The sequence below is a fragment of the Gorilla gorilla genome, chromosome 16 (genome assembly GCF_029281585.2).
Source record: "Gorilla gorilla gorilla isolate KB3781 chromosome 16, NHGRI_mGorGor1-v2.1_pri, whole genome shotgun sequence".
Lineage (NCBI taxonomy): Eukaryota > Metazoa > Chordata > Mammalia > Primates > Hominidae > Gorilla > Gorilla gorilla.
In genome coordinates this window covers 90,996,672-91,017,170 of record NC_073240.2, presented here as the reverse complement: position 1 = coordinate 91,017,170, position 20,499 = coordinate 90,996,672, and the positions used below count along the sequence as shown (strand labels likewise).

General features: G+C 50.3%; 1 protein-coding gene across 5 annotated transcripts in view; it reads left to right on the top strand.

The window, feature by feature from the left end:
* Window positions 1–17,039, top strand: part of ANPEP (alanyl aminopeptidase, membrane) — a 29,995-nt gene extending 12,956 nt beyond the window's left edge. For all 5 annotated transcript variants that reach the window (XM_063698840.1, XM_063698841.1, XM_063698839.1 and 2 more), the window contains 11 exons: window positions 378–550; window positions 798–874; window positions 2,425–2,558; window positions 2,669–2,724; window positions 4,263–4,410; window positions 8,847–8,938; window positions 9,411–9,521; window positions 9,646–9,813; window positions 10,885–11,025; window positions 11,437–11,518; window positions 16,433–17,039. In XM_063698840.1, coding sequence (XP_063554910.1) covers window positions 378–550; window positions 798–874; window positions 2,425–2,558; window positions 2,669–2,724; window positions 4,263–4,410; window positions 8,847–8,938; window positions 9,411–9,521; window positions 9,646–9,813; window positions 10,885–11,025; window positions 11,437–11,518; window positions 16,433–16,585 — 1,335 coding nt within the window. In that variant the 3' untranslated portion in view covers window positions 16,586–17,039. The remainder of the gene's footprint in view (window positions 1–377; window positions 551–797; window positions 875–2,424; window positions 2,559–2,668; window positions 2,725–4,262; window positions 4,411–8,846; window positions 8,939–9,410; window positions 9,522–9,645; window positions 9,814–10,884; window positions 11,026–11,436; window positions 11,519–16,432) is intronic.
* The last annotated feature ends 3,460 nt before the right edge of the window (window positions 17,040–20,499 follow it).

Genomic DNA, 20,499 nt, shown 5'->3' with positions numbered 1-20,499 from the left:
CCACCCCTGCCTGTGACAGCCGAACACTGGCTTTCCCTCATCTCTGTCTCCTCTTTCTTGTCATCCTCCCAGTGTTGTTCAGGAAGAGCCATGGGCATCCTGGGCACCCCCTCCCTGACATACACACCTCAGGGTGGACCACAGAATGGGGGGCCTCATAGATTTGCTGGGAAGTTCTCCAGCTCGTCCAGCACTGAGCAGCCGAGGAGAGGCAGAGCTGGACGCTACCCTGGCTCCCGGCTCCCAGCCCAGTGCCCTTCCCAGGCCTCCCATACAAGTGGCCCCCTGGGGTCGAGGCGAGAATCTGCAGGAGATGCCCTGGATGGCAGGGACTGGAGGGTCCCACTGATGGCCACGCCCTCTCGCTCCACCCACAGGCTGTGAACAACCGGTCCATCCAACTCCCCACCACCGTGCACGACATCATGAACCGCTGGACCCTGCAGATGGGCTTCCCGGTCATCACGGTGGATACCAGCACGGGGACCCTTTCCCAGGAGCACTTCCTCCTTGACCCCGATTCCAATGTTACCCGCCCCTCAGAATTCAAGTGAGCAGATGGGGTCACTGAGGCATGGTCAGGTGGGTGGGGTAGAGGGCAGTTACTAAGGGACCATAGTAGGACTGGCCTCCTGTGGTCCCAGCCCCAGCCACTGTAGACAAACCCTCCCTCCAGAGCCAGGAGATCAGGGGCACTCGGTGCCAGAGCTGGGCAGAAGCTGGGAGCCTGGGCAGCTGCTCCTCACTGGCAGTGACCACACCGCCATCTCTCACCACCTCTGGGTGTTTAATTGCAGCTACGTGTGGATTGTGCCCATCACATCCATCAGAGATGGCAGACAGCAGCAGGACTACTGGCTGATGGATGTAAGAGGTAATCCAGCCCTGCCTTATGGGCAGCAGCCCCCACCCCATACTCCTAGCTCCTGGCCCATGTTCTGAGGGCTGTGATGGGCCATTCCATTCCGTTCAACAAATGGAGTTGACTTCTTTGGTTCCAATCTCCACTTTGCTGCTGCTTCGCCGTGTGACTCTGGGCAAGTTACCATCCCGCTCTGGTCTCTAGTTCCTCATCTATAAAATGAGGCTAAGAGCAATACTCCATTAGTTATGTGAGGATTAAAGGAGAGAATCCTAGGCCAGGCATGGTGGCTCATGCCTGTAATCCCAGCACTTTGGGAAGCCGAGGCGACCTGGGGTCAGGAGTTCGAGACCAGCCTGACCAACACGGAGAAACCCCATTTCTACTAAAAATACAAAATTAGCCAGGTGTGGTGGTGCATGCCTGTAATCCCAGCTACTCTGGAGGCTGGGGCAGGAGAATTGCTTGAACCTGGGAGGCAGAGGTTGCAGTGAACCAAGATCGCACCATTGCACTCCAGCCTGGGCAACAAGAGCGAAACTCTGTCTCAAAAAAAAAAAAAAAGGAGAGAATCCACATAAAATGCTTAAAGTAGTGCCTGGCACATGTTATGAGCAGCACTACTCAGCAAGGCACTGAGGAAGCGAAGGGCACGACAAGTCATCCTTTGCCTTGGCCAAGGCTACAGATGAAGGAAGGCAAGAAGTTGGAGGCATTCTAGTGCTGTGCTGAGTGCTTTCAGAGTGTGTGGTTAGGGCTAGTGAGGTATGGGGACATGGAGCAGGGAATAAGGGAGAATTCACGTTCATGGAGAGGTCAGGGAGGGCTTCCTGGAGGAGGTGAGCTGAGTCTTAGAGGAAGAGTAGGAATCAGACAGGCTAATGTGGCAGAGAAAAGAATTCCAGGCAAAGGGAATAGCAAGTGCCAGGGATAGAGGTAGGAGAGAGTGTGGGGACTGAGTGTAGCTAAGGCAGAGGTGTGCCCAAGAGATAAAGCTGGTCCCCAAGGGCCCCAGGGGCTGCAGGAGACAGTGGATGGGGCAGGTGGGAAATGAGCAACCTATTGGCCCTGACCTCTGGCTGCTGAAACAAAGTATGGGAGGAGTGAGGGAGGAGGGGGATCCACAGGGAGGAAGGGGCACTAAGCCCCAGAAAGAGACAGCAGCACTGGGGGTCTGGGTGAATGGGAGGGGAAGGGAGAGGAGGAGCTGCCTGTGGTTCCCACTTGGGTGACAGGTGTGATGGAGTGTGGAAGAGGGCAAGGAGGAGGAACAGCCTGGGTTGCTGAGTGTGAGCGGCCTGGCAGCTGGCCTGGCCGTGCAGAGCCTAGGGAGGCAGGGCAGGTTCTGAGGTTTGGGGTGGCATGTCATCCTCATGGGTTTATGGTCTGTGAAGCCACTGGCAGCCCAGTTCTTCATCCCTTCTTTCCCCACCCTTAGCATCACCCCAGCAGCTTGAGGGTGAGGTGGTGCCAGGCTGCGGGGGCAGCTGCTCTTGCAAGAGGTCCAGGGGTCAGCCCATGGCCTCTGAGTAGCCCTGCCCAGGTCTCGTCCCTCTCCACAGCCCAGAACAATCTCTTCAGCACATCAAGCAATGAGTGGGTCCTGCTGAACCTCAATGTGACGGGCTATTACCAGGTGAACTACGACGAAGAGAACTGGAGGAAGATTCAGACTCAGCTGCAGACAGACCACTCGGTGGGTGTCTGCCACCCCTCGCCCTGCCCCCTGCCCCAGGACAGGCACCAGACTGCAAGGCCTGCCACCCACAGCCAACCCGTGGTCACGTGCTGTGCTTCGCATTCTAGGCCATCCCTGTCATCAATCGGGCACAGATCATTAATGACGCCTTCAACCTGGCCAGGTGAGTGCTCCGCTTCCTGGCTCAGCTGCAGAAGCTCATGACTTCAGCAAGTCTGAGTCCACATTGAGGGCCCCTGCTCCTCCTGCTGCCCTTCCCGTATGCCACGTGCTGTGCCCTGAGCTCCTGTGCTCCCTGGACATCCCTCCCTGGGTCCCCACACACCCATTTCACAGATGAAGAATGTGACACCTTGCCCGAAGTCACACAGTAGTTCATGACAGCCAGACAGAGGTTTGTCCAACTCCAAAGCCATCCTCTACTCCACAGCACCAAGCTTTTTGTTTTTGTTTTTGTTTGTTTGTTTGTTTGTTTTGAGACGGAGTCTTGCTCTGTTGCCCAGGTTGGAGTACAGTGGTGTGATCTCAGCTCACTGCAGCCTCCACCTCCCAGGTTCAAGCGATTCTCTGCCTCAGCCTCCCGAGTAGCTGGGATTACAGGTGTGCACCACCATGCCCAGCTAATTTTTGTATTTTTAGTAGAGACGGTGTTTCACCATGTTGGTCAGGCTGGTCTCGCACTCCTGACCTTGTGATCCACCCGCCTCGGCTTCCCAAAGTGCTGGGATTACAGGCATGAGCCGTGGTGCCTGGCCATGCCCCCCCGCTTTTTTTTTTTGAGATGGAGTCTTGCTCTGTCACCCGGGCTAGAGTGCAGTGGCGTGATCTTGGCTCACTATGACCTCTGCCTCCTAGATTCAAGCGATTCTCCCTTCTTGGCCTCCTGAGTAGCTGGGATTACAGGCATGTGCCACCATGCCCAGCCAGTTTTTGCATTTTTAGTACAGATGGGGTTTCACCATGTTGACCAGGCTGGTCTCAAACTCCTGACCTCAGGTGATCCACCTGCCTTGGCATCCCAAAGAGCTGGGATTATAGGTGTGAGCCACCGTGTCCAGCTGCACCAAGCTTTTCCTGAAGGCTGACTGTGCCGGGCCACTGTCCTAAGTGCCAAAAATCTGGGCTGGACAGGGCAGGAGGGATGCAGTATGGATAAACACGTACTTATTGAGCACCTACTCTGTTTGGGGTGAGGTAATCTAAGCTCTTGGACATGAGTGATGTCACCCACAGACAAGGACATTTGTGAGCTAAATGTGTACAGAAGGCAGGGGGAAGAGGAGGAAGAAAGGCCTAGAGTGCCCAGAAAGTCAGAAGAGGTGGTCAGAGTTAAGAACACGGGCTTCTTGCCCTTTTAAATCTCAGCTCTGTCTCTCGTGAGGTGTGTGACCTTGGGCAAGTCAGTTCACTTCTCTGAGCCTCAGTTTCCTCATCTGTAAAATGGGGATAATAAGCAAAGGAGTGGGACTGCCAGTGAGTGAGGGTGGGGCCTTGTTTGTGGCACCACCCAGCAGCCATGTAGCTCTTTTTCCATGGCAAATGCCTGAGCTGGCTCAGTTGGGAATCTGGGACCTCCGGCTCCAGGAGTGGATACAGGGGGCCTAGGGGTATGGAGCATCTTTGAGGGCCTGGGTTGGGGTTCCCAGGCTGTGGCTGGGCTGGGTGGAGGTGCTTTACTTGGGCCCCTCTGTTTATTCCCAGAGCCCATAAGGTCCCTGTCACTCTGGCGCTGAACAACACCCTCTTCCTGATTGAAGAGAGAGAGTACATGCCCTGGGAGTCCGCCCTGAGCAGCCTGAGCTACTTCAAGCTCATGTTCGACCGCTCCGAGGTCTATGGCCCCATGAAGGTATGGAGGTGCACAGTAGGGTTCAAGAACCAGTTCGCCCCAGTGCCTGAAAGTGCACTATTAGGAAGTTAATAGACTATTGCCTATTGGACTCCTGGTCAGGGAACCTTCAAAAGCAAAACAAAAAACCAAAAAAAAAGAAAGATTGCCTTGTCAGGTTCTCTCCTGAGAGCACGCAGGTGAAAGAGCGAGCCGGAGGGACATCGAGGTGAGTGAGCAGGCACTGAGGAGGTGAGTGAGGAGGCTGCGTGGGGCAAAAAAATAAAGGTCGCGGAGACTTCAGCAACGTTTGTTGATTTGAAATATGGGGAATTAACGCTTTCAGAAGGCACAGAAAAGGCCACCATGCTGAGGGCCAGAAGACCTGTCTTTTGCCAGCTGTGTGGCCTTGGGCAACCCTTTCTCAGACCCAGTTAACTTCTCTGTCAGATGGGCAGGCCTCTACCTGCCCGGCCAGCCCACCTGCGCTATGAGAGAGATGTGGGTATTGGCTGCTTTGGAGTATCTCAAGGCTGAGCATAGGGGCCTATTTGAGGGCTGAGGCTCCCGCTTGGGAGACCAAAAGGAAACTCAAGCTTATTCTGGATGAATAAGCTACATCCATAGGATGCTCACTGCAGCAGTTTATAAAAGACAAAAAGCAAACAAAAGACAAATACTTAAATGTCTAAAGGTTGAAGATTGGTTAAACTGTAGAATATCCATTTCAGGGTGTGATATGTAGTTATTAAATCATGCTTGAAGAGATCTTTTTTCATTAAAAACGTTATCAGGCCGGGTGCAGTGGGGCTCATGCCTGTAATCCCAGCACTTTGGAAGGCCGAGGCAGGCGGATCACGAGGTCAGCAGATCGAGACCATCCTGGCTAACATGGTGAAACCTCGTCTCTACTAAAAAAAAAAAAATACAAAAAATTAGCCAGGCGTGGTGGCGGGCACCTGTAGTCCCAGCTACTCGGGAGGCTGAGGCAGGAGAATGGCATGAACCTGGGAGATGGAGCTTGCAGTGAGCCAAGATGGTGCTACTGCACTCCAGCCTGGGCAACACAGCAAGACTCCATCTCAAAAAAAAAGAAAAAAAAAAGTTCAATTATCTGTTAATATCCATTATGGTAAATGAGATATTTTGGTAAATGAAGTTTCAACCCTCTTACTGCTTTCCCCACATTCCCCATCCTCCTAATGTAGTTAAATCATAATATTTAGTCAAATCAGTGTTAAGCATTTGCTTTGTTGTGATTATCTAAATAGTATTCTCTGCTGAGCCATGTAGAGCACTATGTTTATGTTTCCTTTTTTGTACACAGTTACAAATGTCACACAATAGGTCAAGTTTTTGTTTGTTTGTTTGTTTAGAGACAAGGTCTCACTCTCTTGCCCAAGCTGGAGTGCAGTGGTGCAATCACGCTTCACTGCAGCCTCAAATACCTAGGCTCAATGGATCCTCCTGCCTCAGTCTCTCCAGTAGCTGGGACCTCAGATGTGCACCACCATGCTCTTTTGTAGAGATGCATCTTTTGTAGAGATGGGATCTTTCTGTATTGGCCAGGATGGTCTGGAACACCTGGCTTCAAGCAATCCTCCCTCCTTGGCCTCCCAAAGTGTTATGATTACAGGCGTGAGCCACTGTGCCCAGCCCAGTTTTGAGACTGGACTCCTCCTGGAGTCCTATTCTGCCTGCTCTCTTCCAGAGCTGCCACACAGCTCCCATGCTTGGAGGTGCCTCCCTCTACTGTGTTTCCTGCATCCCATGGATTCTTTGATTTTTTCCCCACTCATAGGGGAATACATCTTCCAGGAGTTTTGGAGAAAGGGTTCATGAGAGGTGGCTTTTCTGGGGTAGATCATCTGAAATGTCTTTATTCCACTCTCACACTGGATTGAGCGTTCAGCTGAGTTTAGAAGTTTCAAGGTGGGAAATTATTTCTCTGAATGTTTAAGGTCTTGCTCCACTGATGTCAGGCTTGTCATGTTGCTGATGAGATGCCCAGAGCCATTCTTATCTCCAGTTATTTGAATGTGACCAGTTTTCCTCCCTTCTGGAAACTTTGGGAGCTTCTCTCGGTCCTGGTGGGCCTTGGTTTGGGCCTCGTCTCCATCTACCTTTTCCAATCAGGACTGGCATTCACATCATCTAGTATTGGAAGATTTTGTATTGCTTCTTTAAACTTTATTCCCTTCATTTTTTCCAGTTATCTCTTTCTGGAACCCCTGTAATCCAGCTTATTTCTCTTGCTTTCATCCTCTAGTTTCCTTTTTCTCTTCTGTTTTCCAGCTTGTTGACTTTTTGTTCTGCCCCCTGGGAGGTTCCCTCAGCTTTGCACACCACCTCACCTAGAAATTGTTTTCATTTCTTCTGTCGTATTTGTAAATTTCCAAGTGTTCTTTCTGATTCCAGCATCCTATGCAGTATCTTCTCTGCACTCTCAGAGGATATTTATTACAGGCTCTTATGAAGTTTTCCTTTTTTTTTTTTTCCATTGACTCGTTTCCTCTTGAGTTTTGTGTTTGTTTTGGCCTCTTTTCAAGTTGGAGGCTGAGCCACCCCTTTGGATTTGAGACAGATACAAACAAAATGCAAGTGGAAGCTCCATGGGAAGGTGGAGCGTGTTGTCCGGGGGATCTCATTGCGAGGTGACTGGGTGGCCAAGTAACTCTTCACTGGGGACCCTCAAAAATTAGTCCATGGGTTTGTTCTCTCGAGACCAGGCAGTTTTTCCAGAGAGTGAGCCTCTGTCTTGTGCAATGAGGCTGGTAGTACTCCCATTCCGGGACACAGGAGGGAAGGGAACTGGGGTGCCACCTTTCAGTATGGAAACTTTCACCTCTGACCCTCTTTGCAATCCAGCAACCCTCCCACTGTGGTCTGGTGACCCCACTTTCTGAGCCCCCTGGTTCAATCTCTCTCATGGGGGTGGTGAGGGGTGCTGCCCTCTACAAGGAGGGAAGTGGGGACTTGGGGGTTGAATGACTCCTTCTGTAGACTTTGACTTCATCTTCCTGTTTGCAGTCCTCACCTCCCCTCTGTCCCTTGCTGACTTGTCCCTTTAATTTTTTAATTTATTTTTATTTATTTATTTATTTTTGAGACAGAATCCCACTCTGTCACCCAGGCTGGAGCGCAGTGGCCCGATCTTGGCTCACTTCAACCTCCACCTCCCGGATTCAAGCGATTCTCCTGCCTCAGCCTCCTGAGTAGCTGGGATTACAGGGGCCCGCCACCATGCCTGGCTAATTTTTGTATTTTTAGTAGCTTCGGGGTTTCACCACGTTGGCCAGGCTGGTCTCAAACTCCTGACCTCAGGTGATCCGCCCGCCTCAGCCTCCCAAAGTGCTGGGATTACAGGCATGTGCCCCCAAACCTGGCCTTGTCCCTTTAATTCTAAGTCTTGTCACAGCAAGTTCCCTTGCTTCTGTCTCCCCTTCTGCAGATTCTCAATTGCAAATTCTCCCACTCTGCCAAGCCTGGTACATCTCCCTTTCTGCACGTCCCAGCTGCCTAAACTATGTTGACCTTGCATCCGCTGTTGCCTCTCCTGTTCTTTGTTATTGGGGGTTTATTCCTTCTACATTTGGACGTGGATCCAGGTGGGCACAGAAATCAACCTGCCATGTCAAACCAGAGTCCACAAAGGATTTTACTAGCATGGGGTGGGGCTTCCACTACAATGTTAGGAGAAAAAAGCCATGTGCAGAATATGCTAAGTAAAAAAGAAAAAAGTATAGAAAAAAGAAGGTGTAAATGTATCAATGTGGAAACTGTAGTTTTGGTGAGCTCCTAGGTGTGTTTTATTTTCTGCATATGCTTCTCTGTGTTTCCTAAATTCCCCACAATAAGTCATGGAATTTTTTTTTTTTTTTGAGATGGAGTCTCGCTCTGTTACCCAGGCTGGAGTGCAGTGGTATGATCACAGCTCACTGTAACCTCCGCCTCCCGGGTTTAAGTGATTCTCCTGCCTCGGCCTCCCATGTAGCTGGGATTACAGGTGTGCACCACCACACTTGGCTAATTTTTTTGTATTTTTAGTGGAGACGTGGTTTCACCATGTTGCCCAGGCTGGTCTCGAGCTCCTGGACTCAGGTGATCCACCCGCCTCAGCCTCTCAAAGTGCTGGGATTACAAGTGTAAGCCACTGCGCCCAGCAAGTCATGGAATACTTATGATTGTGTAGGGAAAACCCAACATTTTATATTAAGAAATGGCGACCCGTAGACAAAGAATATTGCAACTGACTAAGGCTTTAAGCAGAAAGAAACTCAGCTCAGTTATTTGAACTCTAGACTTCTATGGGCCCCTTTGAGCACTGTTTGGCCTCAGGTGAGGCCCTGACCTCTGACGTCTCTGCCAGCGCCTGCCCCTCAACATCAGAGGCTCCGTGGGGCTCCAGGCAGTTCAGGAATGAGTCTTTGATGCGATTCATGTTTTCTTTTCCCCAGAACTACCTGAAGAAGCAGGTCACACCCCTCTTCATTCACTTCAGAAATAATACCAACAACTGGAGGGAGATCCCAGAAAACCTGATGGACCAGTGAGTGGGAGCTCTCATGGGTTTGGAAGTCCTGGGCACCCCGGGGAGTCAAGAGCAACATCCTGGCAGTGTTCTCTGCCGCAGCTCTCAATGCAGGGGCACCAGGCAGGGAGAGACCCCCACCCAGGAGCAGGGAGGTCCTGCCCTGAGGCTCCATGTGGCCTGAGGGCCCATCGGACCTCTTTATACAAAGACCCAAACTGAAACTCTAGCTCACCCCACTGGCTTGAGGTTATACAGTTTCTAGGTGTTGAAACTGGGGCTGGAGCCTGTTCCTGCCCTTCTGGGTCACGGGGCTGCTTTGGGGACCAAGGAACCTCAGGCCCAAGGCACAAAGCACATACAGGGGGGCCCAGAGGGCCAGTTAGGCCACAGAGCCTTAGGCAGGGTGCCGGCCTGGGGTTGCGTGTCAAGAGGTGAATCTTGGCTGGAGTTGGCCAGGTGTGCTAACCGCGTGTCACCCCTGGGGCAGGTACAACGAGGTTAATGCCATCAGCACCGCCTGCTCCAACGGAGTTCCAGAGTGTGAGGAGATGGTCTCTGGCCTTTTCAGGCAGTGGATGGAGAACCCCAATAATAACCCGTGAGTGTCTCCCCTGCGCCTCCTCTGCCAGTCTTCATCTGCCCCCAACAGCCCCGTCCTCAGCAGAACCCTGTCCCACCCTCCCCGCTGCTGTTCCACACCTGACCTCCCTACCCCACACCAGGATCCACCCCAACCTGCGGTCCACCGTCTACTGCAACGCTATCGCCCAGGGCGGTGAGGAGGAGTGGGACTTCGCCTGGGAGCAGTTCCGAAATGCCACACTGGTCAATGAGGCTGACAAGCTCCGGGCAGCCCTGGCCTGCAGCAGAGAGTTGTGGATCCTGAACAGGTGAGTCCTGGGGCACGGTGGGACTGCGAGAGCCCTCGCCCCACCTGGAGAACCAGGCAGGCCTCCACACTCCTCGCCAGATCCTTCACGTGACCCCCACAGACCTGTTGAGGTGGAGGCAGTATTTCCAAAGCAACCGGTGCAGACCGGAAGCTTTAATAAGTGATAGAGACAAGATATGGACTCAGGTCCGGGTCCATGTCCTCTGTTCCTAGCTGCTGTGGCCTCTTAGCCTTTACCTGACAACAACTCGTGTTCCCTTCTGTCAAAGGCTCTGGTGTAGCTGGACCTGGGTCTTTTCAAACATCCAGCTGGGCACCCCCTCAAGCCCTTGGATGAGGGTCCCCACCTCCCACCATGTGCCTCATATGCCATTACCTGGATGCAGTAAAGAAGAGCCACCCTTGGGCAGGGTGTGGTGGCTCATACCTGTAATCCCAGCACTTTGGAAGACCAAGGTGGACGGATCACCTGAGGTCAGGAGTTCGAGACCAGCCTGGCCAACATGGAGAAACCCCGTCTCTACTAAAAATACTAAAAATACAAAAAAAAAAAAAAAATATTCATGGTGGCACATGCCTGTAATCCCAGCTACCCGGGAGGCTGAGGCAGGAGAATCACTTGAACCTGGCAGGCGAAGGTTACAGTGAGCCCAAATCGCTCCACTGCACTCCAGCCTGGGCGACAGAGTAAGACTCGGTCTCAAAAGAAAAGAAAAGAGAAAAGAAAAGAAAAGAAAAGAAAAGAAGGGCCACCGTCAGTGTCAAAGACGGGAGTGACCACCCACCTGGTGCCAGGGCTTGGGACGCTAGGACTCCTTCCTTCATTGATTCATTGTCAAATATTTCTATGTCAGACATGACACTAGCTTAGCCAGTGACCCTGTGACCCTGCTTAGGTGACTCAGTTTTCCATCTACAGAGGGAAGAAGGACCAAGGGGTCCCTCAGCCCCTGGCAGGCCGAGGGGATGTTGAGAGGACGCAGGCATAGGTGATGTGCGTGGGACAGTCCAAGTTCTCTCCTGAGTCACCTGAATTAGCAGTAGCTGACACAGCATCTGGCCCTCTTAGGTACCTGAGCTACACCCTGAACCCTGACTTAATCCGGAAGCAGGACGCCACCTCTACCATCATCAGCATTACCAACAACGTCATCGGGCAAGGTCTGGTCTGGGACTTTGTCCAGAGCAACTGGAAGAAGCTTTTTAACGAGTGAGTCTGTGGAATGGGTGTCAGGGACAGCAAGCGCCGAGGCTGGGGCCCCGGGGGGAGGCCTGTGCGCGTAAGACACGCCAGGGGCACTACCCAGGAGTGGACAAAAATCAGCCAAGCCTGGGCGCTAGGGTGGGGCAGGAATGGAAAGACAAGCTGGGGTATGGGCCGTCCCTTTTCCCATTTGGAAGGAAAACGTGGCGGGTGGGCGTATTCTCCAGAAGAGAGGGGAGTGAGGAACTCGGCCGTCAGACCTGTGTTCAGGCTGTGACTCCCCCACATCCTAGCGGGGTCTCCCAGGGCGTGTCATTTCATCTCCTCTATAATCATGGCTCCCTACCCAGTAGGTGTGAGGATGAGCCTCCTTAGTTCCCGGCCTCCCTCACAGTTCACCTCTCTCCCTCCCTGCAGTTATGGTGGTAGCTCGTTCTCCTTCTCCAACCTCATCCAGGCAGTGACACGACGATTCTCCACCGAGTATGAGCTGCAGCAGGTAAGAAGTCATTCCCCAGACCTGGGCTCTGCCTACTTCCTTCCCAGGCAAAAGGGGCACTGCATTCTTCTCCCACGTGGCCCTGAGGGAGCACAGGCTCCACGCTGCCAGGCCTTCCTCATTTACAGAGGAAGCCGAGTAGCCAGACTTTGGAAATGTTGATAATTCAATTAAAAAAATTCATCTTGGGATTTTTGTATAGGCACAAAAGGGAAGAGTGGTATAATGAACCTCCATGTACACGTTACCCAGGTTCAACAATTATCAACGTTTTGCCAGTACTTTTTCCGGGCGGGCAATTTTTAAGCAAATCACTGACATCATGTAATTTTACCTCTAAATAATTTAGTCATATGAAAAATAAAGCTTTTTTTTTTTTTTTTTTTTTTTTTGAGATGGAGTCTTGCTCTGTCACCCAGGCTGGAGTGCAGTGGTGCGATCTGGGCTCACTGCAAGCTCCGCCTCCCGGGTTCACGTCATTCTCCTGCCTCAGCTTCCTGAGTAGCTGGGACTACAAGTGCCCGCCACCGCGCCTGGCTAATTTTTTTGTATTTTTAGTAGAGATGGGGTTTCACCATGGTCTCGATCTCCTGACCTCATGATCTGCCTGCCTCGGCCTCCCAAAGTGCTGGGATTACAGGCGTGAGCCACGGCGTCCAGCTTTTTTTTTTTTTTTTTTTGAGACTGAGTCTCGCTCTGTCATGCAGGCTGGAGTGGTGCAGTGGTATGATCTCGGCTCACTGCAACCTCTGCCTCTGGGGTTCAATCAATTCTCCTGCCTCAGCTTCCCGAGTAGCTGGGATTACAGGCATGTGCCACCACACCCGGCTAATTTTTGTATTTTTAATAGAGACGAGGTTTCACCATGTTGGCCAGGCTGGTCTCGAACTCCTGACCTCAAGTGATCCACCCACCTCGGTCTCCCAAAGTGCTGAGATTACAGGCGTGAGCCACTGCGCCCAGCAATAAAGGGATTCTTAAAACATAATCACACTGTCCTTAGCAAACCTAGGAAAATGATTATCTTCTTACTATCATATACCCAAGCCATATTCAAATTTTCTAAGTTGTTTATAAAAGGTCTTTTTACAATTGATATATATGCTTGAATTAGAAGCTTGACAAAGTCAACCTGGATTAAGTTAGTTTGTCTTTTTTAAAAATTGAGATATAATTCGCTGGGCGTGGTGGCTCACACCTGTAGTCCCAGCACTTTAGGAGGCTAACGTGGGTGGATCACCTGAGGTCGGGAGTTCCAGACCAGCGTGGCCAACATGGTGAAACCCTGTCTCTACTAAAAATACAAAAATTAGCTGGGTGTGGTGGGGGGTGCCTGTAGTCCCAGCTACTTGGGAGGCTGTGGCAGAAGAATTGCCTGAACCCAGGAGGCGGAGGTTGCACTGAACCAAGATTGTGCCACTGCACTCCAGCTTGGGCAACAGAGTGAGATTCTGTCTCAAAAAAAAAAAATTGATATATAATTCATGGACCATCAAACTCACCATTTTAAGTGGTTTTCAGTAAACTAACAAGGTAGGGTGGGTGGGGTGCTTCATGCCTGTAATCCCAGCACTTTTGGAGGCCAACGCAGGAGGATCCCTTGAACCCAGGAGTTTGAGACCAGCCTGGGCAATATCATAAGATCTCATCTCTAAATAAATAAATAAATAAATAAGCTGGGCATGGTGGTGCATACCTGTAGTCCTAGCTACTCGGGAGACTGAGGTGAGAGGATCGCTTGAACCAGGAAGGCAGAGGTTGCAGTGAGCCAAGATGGTGCCACCGCATTCCAGCCTGGGTGACAGAGCAAGACCCTGTCTCAAAAAACCAAAACCAAACCAAACAAACAAACAAAAAAAACCATGTGGTACAACCATCACTACTGTCTAATTCCAGAACATTTTTATTACGCCAGAAAGAAACCTTGTACTCATTAGCAGTCACTCCTTATTCCTACCTGTTCCCCTCAGCCCCTGGCAACCACTAATATACTTTCTGTCTCTATGGATTTATTACCTATTCTGGATGTTTCATAAAATGGAATCATATATACACAGCCTTTTTGTGTCTGTCTGCCTTCTTTCACTAAGTATAATGTTTTCAAGATTCATGCATACGGTAGCAGGGATCATTCTTTTTTATGGCTGAGTAATGTTCCATTACATGGATGTACCACATTTTGTTTTCAGCTCATCATTGATGGGCATTTGGGTTGTTTCAGTCTTCTGGCTATGATGAATATCATGGACCTTCACGTGCAAATTTTGTACAAACATATTTTAATTTATCTTGGGTATATACCTAGGAGCGGAATTGCTGGGTCATTTGGTTACTCTGTGTTTAACTTTTTGAGAAACTGACAAAATGTTTTCCAAAGCAACTGTACCATTGTCCATTCCTATTAGCAGTATATCACATGAGGGTTCTAATTGCTCCATGTCTACACTTATCTCTCTTTCCCTCTTTTTTTAGTATAGTCATCTAGTGGGTAGGAAGTGGTATCATTATGGTTTTCAGTTATATCTCCCTAATGAGTAATGACATGATGTTGAATATTTCATGTGCTTATTGGCCTTATACGCATTTGTGTATCTTTGGAGAAATGGGTAAAACTGACTATTTTTTCTTTTCGAGAGAGGGTCTTACTATGTTGCCTAGGTTGTCCTTAAATTCCTGGGCTCAAGCAACCCTCCCACTTCAGCCTTCTGAGTAGCTTGGATTACAGGCATGTGCCACTGTGCCCAGTCTTTTGCTATTTTAAAATTGGGTTGTCTTTTTATTGTAAGAGCTCTTTATATATTCTGAATATTAGACCCTTAATCAGAGATAGGGTTTGCAAGTATTTCTCCCATTCTGTGGACTGTCTTTTCACTCACTTGATAGGTCTTTTGATACCCAAAATTTTAAATCTTGATGAAATCCTATTTATCTGGTTTTTTTTCCTTTGGTTGCTTATACTTTATGTATCATATCTAAGAAACTATTGTCTAACCCAAGGTCATGAAGATTTATACCTATGTTTTTTTATTTCAAAAAAAATTTTCAAACCCACAAAAGACCTGACGATGTTTTTTCTAAGAGTTTTATTGGCCAGGCACGGTGGCTCACGCCTGTAATCCCAGCACTTTGGGAGGCCGAGGCAGGTGGATCATGAGGTCAGGAGTTCAAGACCAGCCTGGCCAAGATGGTGAAACCCCGTCCCTACTAAAAAATACGAAAATTAGCTGGGTCCAGTGGCAGGCGCCTGTAATCCCAGCTACTCGTGAGGCTGAGGCAGGAGAATTGCTTGAACCCGGGAGGCGGAGTTTGCAGTGAGCTGAGATCGCACCACTGTACTCTAGCCTGGGTGACAGAGCAAGACTCTGCCTCAAAAAAAAAAAAAGAGTTTTATTATGTTTTCACTCAAACGTAGGCATTTGATCTATTTTGACTTAATATTTGTATATGATATGAGGTTGGGGTCCAACTTCATTCCTTTTGCATGTGGATATCTGGTTGTCCAAGTCCCATTTGTTGAAAAGACTGTTCTTCTCCCACTGAATGGTCTTGGCAACCTTGTTGAAAATCAATTGATGGTAAATATAAGGGTTTGTTTTTGGATTCTCAATTCTATTTCATTCATCTATATTTGCATTCTTATGCCTGCACCATACTGTCCTGATTACTATAGTTTTGTAGTGAGTTTTAAAATTGGGAAGTGTGAGTCCTCCAATTTGCTTTTTTTTTTTTTTGAGAAAGGGTCTCACTCTGTCACCCAGGCTGGAGTACAGAGGTGAGATCACAGCTCACTGCAGCCTCAACTTCCCAGGCTCAGGTGATCCCCCCACCTCAACCTCCTGAGTAGTTGGGACTATAGGCACATGCCACCATGCCCGGCTAATGTTCTGTATTTTTCTGCAGAGACAGGGTTTCACCATCTTGCCCAGGCTGGCCAACTGTGTTCTTTTTCAATATTGTTTTGGCTATTCTGGGTCCCTTGCAATTTCTTATGCATTTTAGGATCACTGATCAATTTCTGCAAAAAAAAAAAAAAGGAGTTAAAATTTTGATGGGATTGAATCTCTAGAGCAATATGGGGACTATTGCCATCTTAATGATGCTAAATCTTCCAGTCCATGGACACAGATTTATTTGGGTCTTTTTTCTTTTTACTTAGGTGTTCTTTAATTTCTTTCAAAAATGTTTTGTAGTTTTTGGCATTCCAGTCTTGCACTTATTTTGTCAAATTTATTCCTAAATATTTTATTCTTGTTGATGCTATCGTACATGGAATTGTTTTCTTAATTTCATTTTCAGGTTTTTCATTGCTAGTGTATAGGAATACAATTGATTTTTGTGTATTGCTCTTGTATCCTGCAACCTTGCAGAAATCATTAGTTCTAATAGTTTTTTTAATGGATTCCTTAAAATTTTTATGTATGCAAACATGTCATACACATAGTTTTACTTCTTCCTTTCTGGATTCCTTTCATTTCATTCTCTTGGCTGATTGCCTGGCTAGAACCTCCAGGACTGATAACTCTTCTAATTTGTAGGAGTATTTTTTTTTTAAACCCATTTATTTACTGAAGCAACTGGATCATTTGTGGTATAGAAATTTCCACATTTTAGATTTGGCTGGTTGCTTCATTAGCCCCTCTCTACTCTCTTGATTGGATTGATATTATAAGAAAATATTACACATGAAGGCCAGAATCTCCCTGAGCCAGGTTTTGCCTGGGATTGTCATTTTGCAACCTCTGTATGACAAGGACTTTGCCCGGGAGCAAGGTGGACGTCCCCCCTATCCCTGGAACAGGGTGTGGTCCCATCCATGGGGACTCTAAAGTGGGAGTGGAAAGCCAGAGGCCTGAGAGAGCTCCTCCTCAAGGCTGTGTTAGGGACCCAGCCGGACTGAGAATCTTTTTCTGGCAGCTGGAGCAGTTCAAGAAGGACAACGAGGAAACAGGCTTCGGCTCAGGCACCCGGGCCCTGGAGCAAGCCCTGGAGAAGACGAAAGCCAACATCAAGTGGGTGAAGGAGAACAAGGAGGTGGTGCTCCAGTGGTTCACAGAAAACAGCAAATAGTCCCCAGCCCTTGAAGTCACCCGGCCCCCATGCAAGGTGCCCACATGTGTCCATCCCAGCGGCTGGTGCAGGGCCTCCATTCCTGGAGCCCGAGGCACCAGTGTCCTCCCCTCAAGGACAAAGTCTCCAGCCCACGTTCTCTCTGCCTGTGAGCCAGTCTAGTTCCTGATGACCCAGGCTGACTGAGCACCTCCCAGCCCCTGCCGCTCATGCCAACCCCGCCCTAGGCCTGGCATGGCACCTGTCGCCCAGTGTCCTGGGGCTGATCTCAGGGAAGCCCAGCTCCAGGGCCAGATGAGCAGAAGCTCTCGATGGACAATGAACGGCCTTGCTGGGGGCCGCCCTGTACCCTCTTTCACCTTTCCCTAAAGACCCTAAATCTGAGGAATCAACAGGGCAGCAGATCTGTATATTTTTTTCTAAGAGAAAATGTAAATAAAGGATTTCTAGATGAGTGAGACTCATTACTAAACTAAAGCAGGAGTGGGTCAACACAGCAGCTGGGGAGGCCGGGTGGGGGAAGCTGGGTGCATGCGGAGCACTGTGGAGCCTGGGACCCCAGAGCACAGGAGGGGAGACGTGCCCAGCCTGCCGGCCCTTCCTGCAGGTGCCCTGTGCCTGTGCCTCCATGTCTGCCTGCAGGACTCCGGGCTCCTTTTCATGCTCTATTGACTGAGCTAGCTGGGTGGTTTGCAGGGCTCCTTTTATTCCTATTCTGATGGCAGCTGGAGCTGCTGGGTGGTGGGGAGGCATCACGAGGTGGAGGGTGGGCAGCTGTGGACCCAGTGCTCCCGCAGTGAGTGGTGAGAGGGGCCCTGGCAGAGCGCAGGGAGTGCTCTCCAGGAAGCACCCTCCTTAACATGAGGCAAGGGTGCAGGGTGCTGGCCGTGCCCCTCTTCCTGCTCCACGGGAACACCTGGGATACCTGGGACAATGTGGGACAGGTCTGTGCAGTGAAGGCAGCAAGCACAGGGTCCCATACTTGGTGCCACCCTTCACTGGCCAAGGGCACACCCCACCGTCTTCCGTGGTGGAAGGGTGGAGTGGGGTGCGGGTACCAATGCATAAAGAGGTTGTTTTCTAGAGCAGCACACAGGGATGGGCTGGGCTGAGGAGCAGGCAAACCATGGGGTGGGGACAGCTTTGCCAGGCTCATAAAGTGGGGGCTGTGCCCTCCACATCGCCTGGGGCAGAGGACGGTCAGGGCCAACTCTGAGAAGGCCTGGGACCAGCACAGCTCCACGCACACATTGGCCCTGGTGAGCATTTCTTGACAAATGGAGCCCCACTGTGGCAGGCTCCCCTCAGCCTCTGCCCCGCAAGGCCCAGTTGAACATCCAAGGCTGAGGGGAGGGGGAGAAGGCGGGAACAGCCGCAGGGGTCCTTAGGAGTCACCTCCAACAGACACCCACAGCCAGCTCCGCAGGCTGGAATCCTGGAGTCCAGCAGGTCTGGTTTCAGTTTCTTAGGCAAGGGACCCACATGCCCAAGCCTCGGTCTCATCTGCACAACGAGGCAGTGTCAGAGCTGTTGGGCTGGTGTGTGGATTGAAGGAGATACATGTACTTAGCAAATGGCCTGACACATAAGGAGAGCTGGGTTTTATTATCACCCTTGGCCCTCTTCCCCCTTGTGAGAAGCAGGCAGGCCTGGGGCCAGGAAGGCCCCCCATCCCCCACCACCATCTGCACATCAAAGAGTAGGGTGAGCTAAGGGCGGAGGCCAGCCCGGATGATGGCGCGCTGTCCCTCCACCAGCCAGGAGGCTCCCTGGGCCGCCCCAGATTAAGCTCCACCAGCCACTTTGGGCCAACCCTTCCTGTCGCCAGTACCCAGCGGCCGTGGCTGGCACTTGACCTTCTGGGGACCAGCTGTGGGAGGGGCCAGCCTCACCATCTTGAGTTCCTAATGGGCTCTAGGCTCCCTGGACATTGCAGAGGAGAGAGCTGGCCTGCCAGGGAGAAGAGTTTATGCACATTATTTCATTTAGTTCTAAACCATACCATGAGATAAGGAATATCTTTATGTCAGCTTTACAGATAAGGAAACTGCAGGGCAAGGAGATGAAGTCACAACTCAGTAGAACTGAACTGGAACCACTGTCTGGCTTTACTCCCTGCACAGAAGTGGAAGCCAGTTCTCCATCTGGAGCTGGGGTGGAGTGCGTGACGTCTATACTGCCATGCTTGTGCCGTTACTGGAAAGAGGTCTCGATCCTTGGAGCCCATGCAAGAAAGAATTCAGGGCAAGTCCATAAAATGAAAGCAAGTTATTAAGAAAGGAAAGGAATCAAAGAATGGCTACTACACAGGCAGGGCAGCAGCATGGGCTGCTCAACTGAGTAAACTTAAGAGTTATTTCTTGATTTTTTTTTTCTTTTTTTTTTGAGACGGAGTTTCATTCTTGTTGCCTAGGCTGGAGTGCAATGGTGCGATCTTGGCTCACCACAACCTCCGCCTCCTGGGTTCAAGCGATTCTCCTGCCTCGGCTTCCCAAGTAGCTGGGATTACAGGCATGCACCACCATGCCCGGCTAATTTCGTATTTTTATTAGAGATGGGGTTTCTCGACCCCAGGAGATCCGCCCACCTCGGCCTCTCAAAGTGCTGGGATTACAGGCGTGAGCCACCGCGCCCAGCCTTATTTCTTGATTATATGCTAAACAAGGGGTGGATTATTCATGAGTTTTTTGGGAAAGAAGTGGGGATTTCCCAGAACTGAGGGTTTCTCCCGTTTTTAGACCATACAGGGTAACTTCTGCATATTGCTGTGGCATTTGTGAACGGTCATACGCTGGTGGGAGTGTCTGTTAGCAGCTAAGGTATTATAATCAGCGCATAATGAGCAGTGAGGATGACCAAAGGTCACTTTTGTCACCATCTTGGTTTTGGCGGGTTTTGGCTGGTTTCTTTACTGCATGCTGTTTTATCAGCAAGGTCTTTGTGACCTGTATCTTATGCCGATCTCCTGTCTCATCCTGTGACTAAGAATGCCTAACCTCCTGGGAATGCAGCCCAGCAGGTCTCAGCCTCATTTTGCCTAGCCCCTATTCAAGATGGAGTCGCTCTGGTTCAAACACCTCTGACGATGCCACCTGGCAGTGTACAATGCTGGCACTCATCAGGACCTCCATGGCTGATCCTGGAATGCAGTGAGGATACACAGAGCCAGAGGAATGCCTGCAGAGCCTTGGTCAAGGTCAAAGAGCAGGAACCAACTAGAACTCTGGCGGCTGATTCCCTGCCCAGCGCTCTTGCCTGCCCTCAGCACTCAAGTCCAGCAGGAATGGAAGGTGCTGAGGCTCTGTAGGCAGCAGCCTTGGTGGCTCCTCTGACTCAGCCTTTCGAGACTGTGGAGTCAGCATAGCTAAGGCAATCTTTCATTTCCTTTTTCCTTTTTTTTTTTTTTTTTTGGAGACAGAGTCTCACTCTATCGCCCAGGCTTGCAGTGGCACGATCTTGCTCACCGCAACCTCCACCTCCTGGGCTCAAGCGATTTTCCTGCCTCAGCCTCTTGAGTAGCTGGGATTACAGGCGCTCACTACCACGCCAGGCTAATTTTTTGTATTTTTAGTAGAGACGGGGTTTCACCATGCTGGCCGGGCTGGTCTCAAATTCCTGACCTCAAGTGATCACCCCACCTTGGCATCCCAAAGTGCTGGGATTACAGGCGTGAGCCACCATGCCTGGCCTCAGTACTCATTTTATTGAGCACTTACTATGTGCCAAGTATTAAAACCCTGAGAGGTAGGTCTATTATTGTCTCCACTTCACAGTTGAAGAAACTGAGGCTCAGGGAGGTTCCAAAGCTTATCTGTCAGTCTCACTTGGTTACACAGCAAGTAAGAGCCGAGTAGAATGCGCAACCTGGGCCCCAATGCTGTGTGTCTGCTCTAACCTTGCCTGGATTTTTCTCA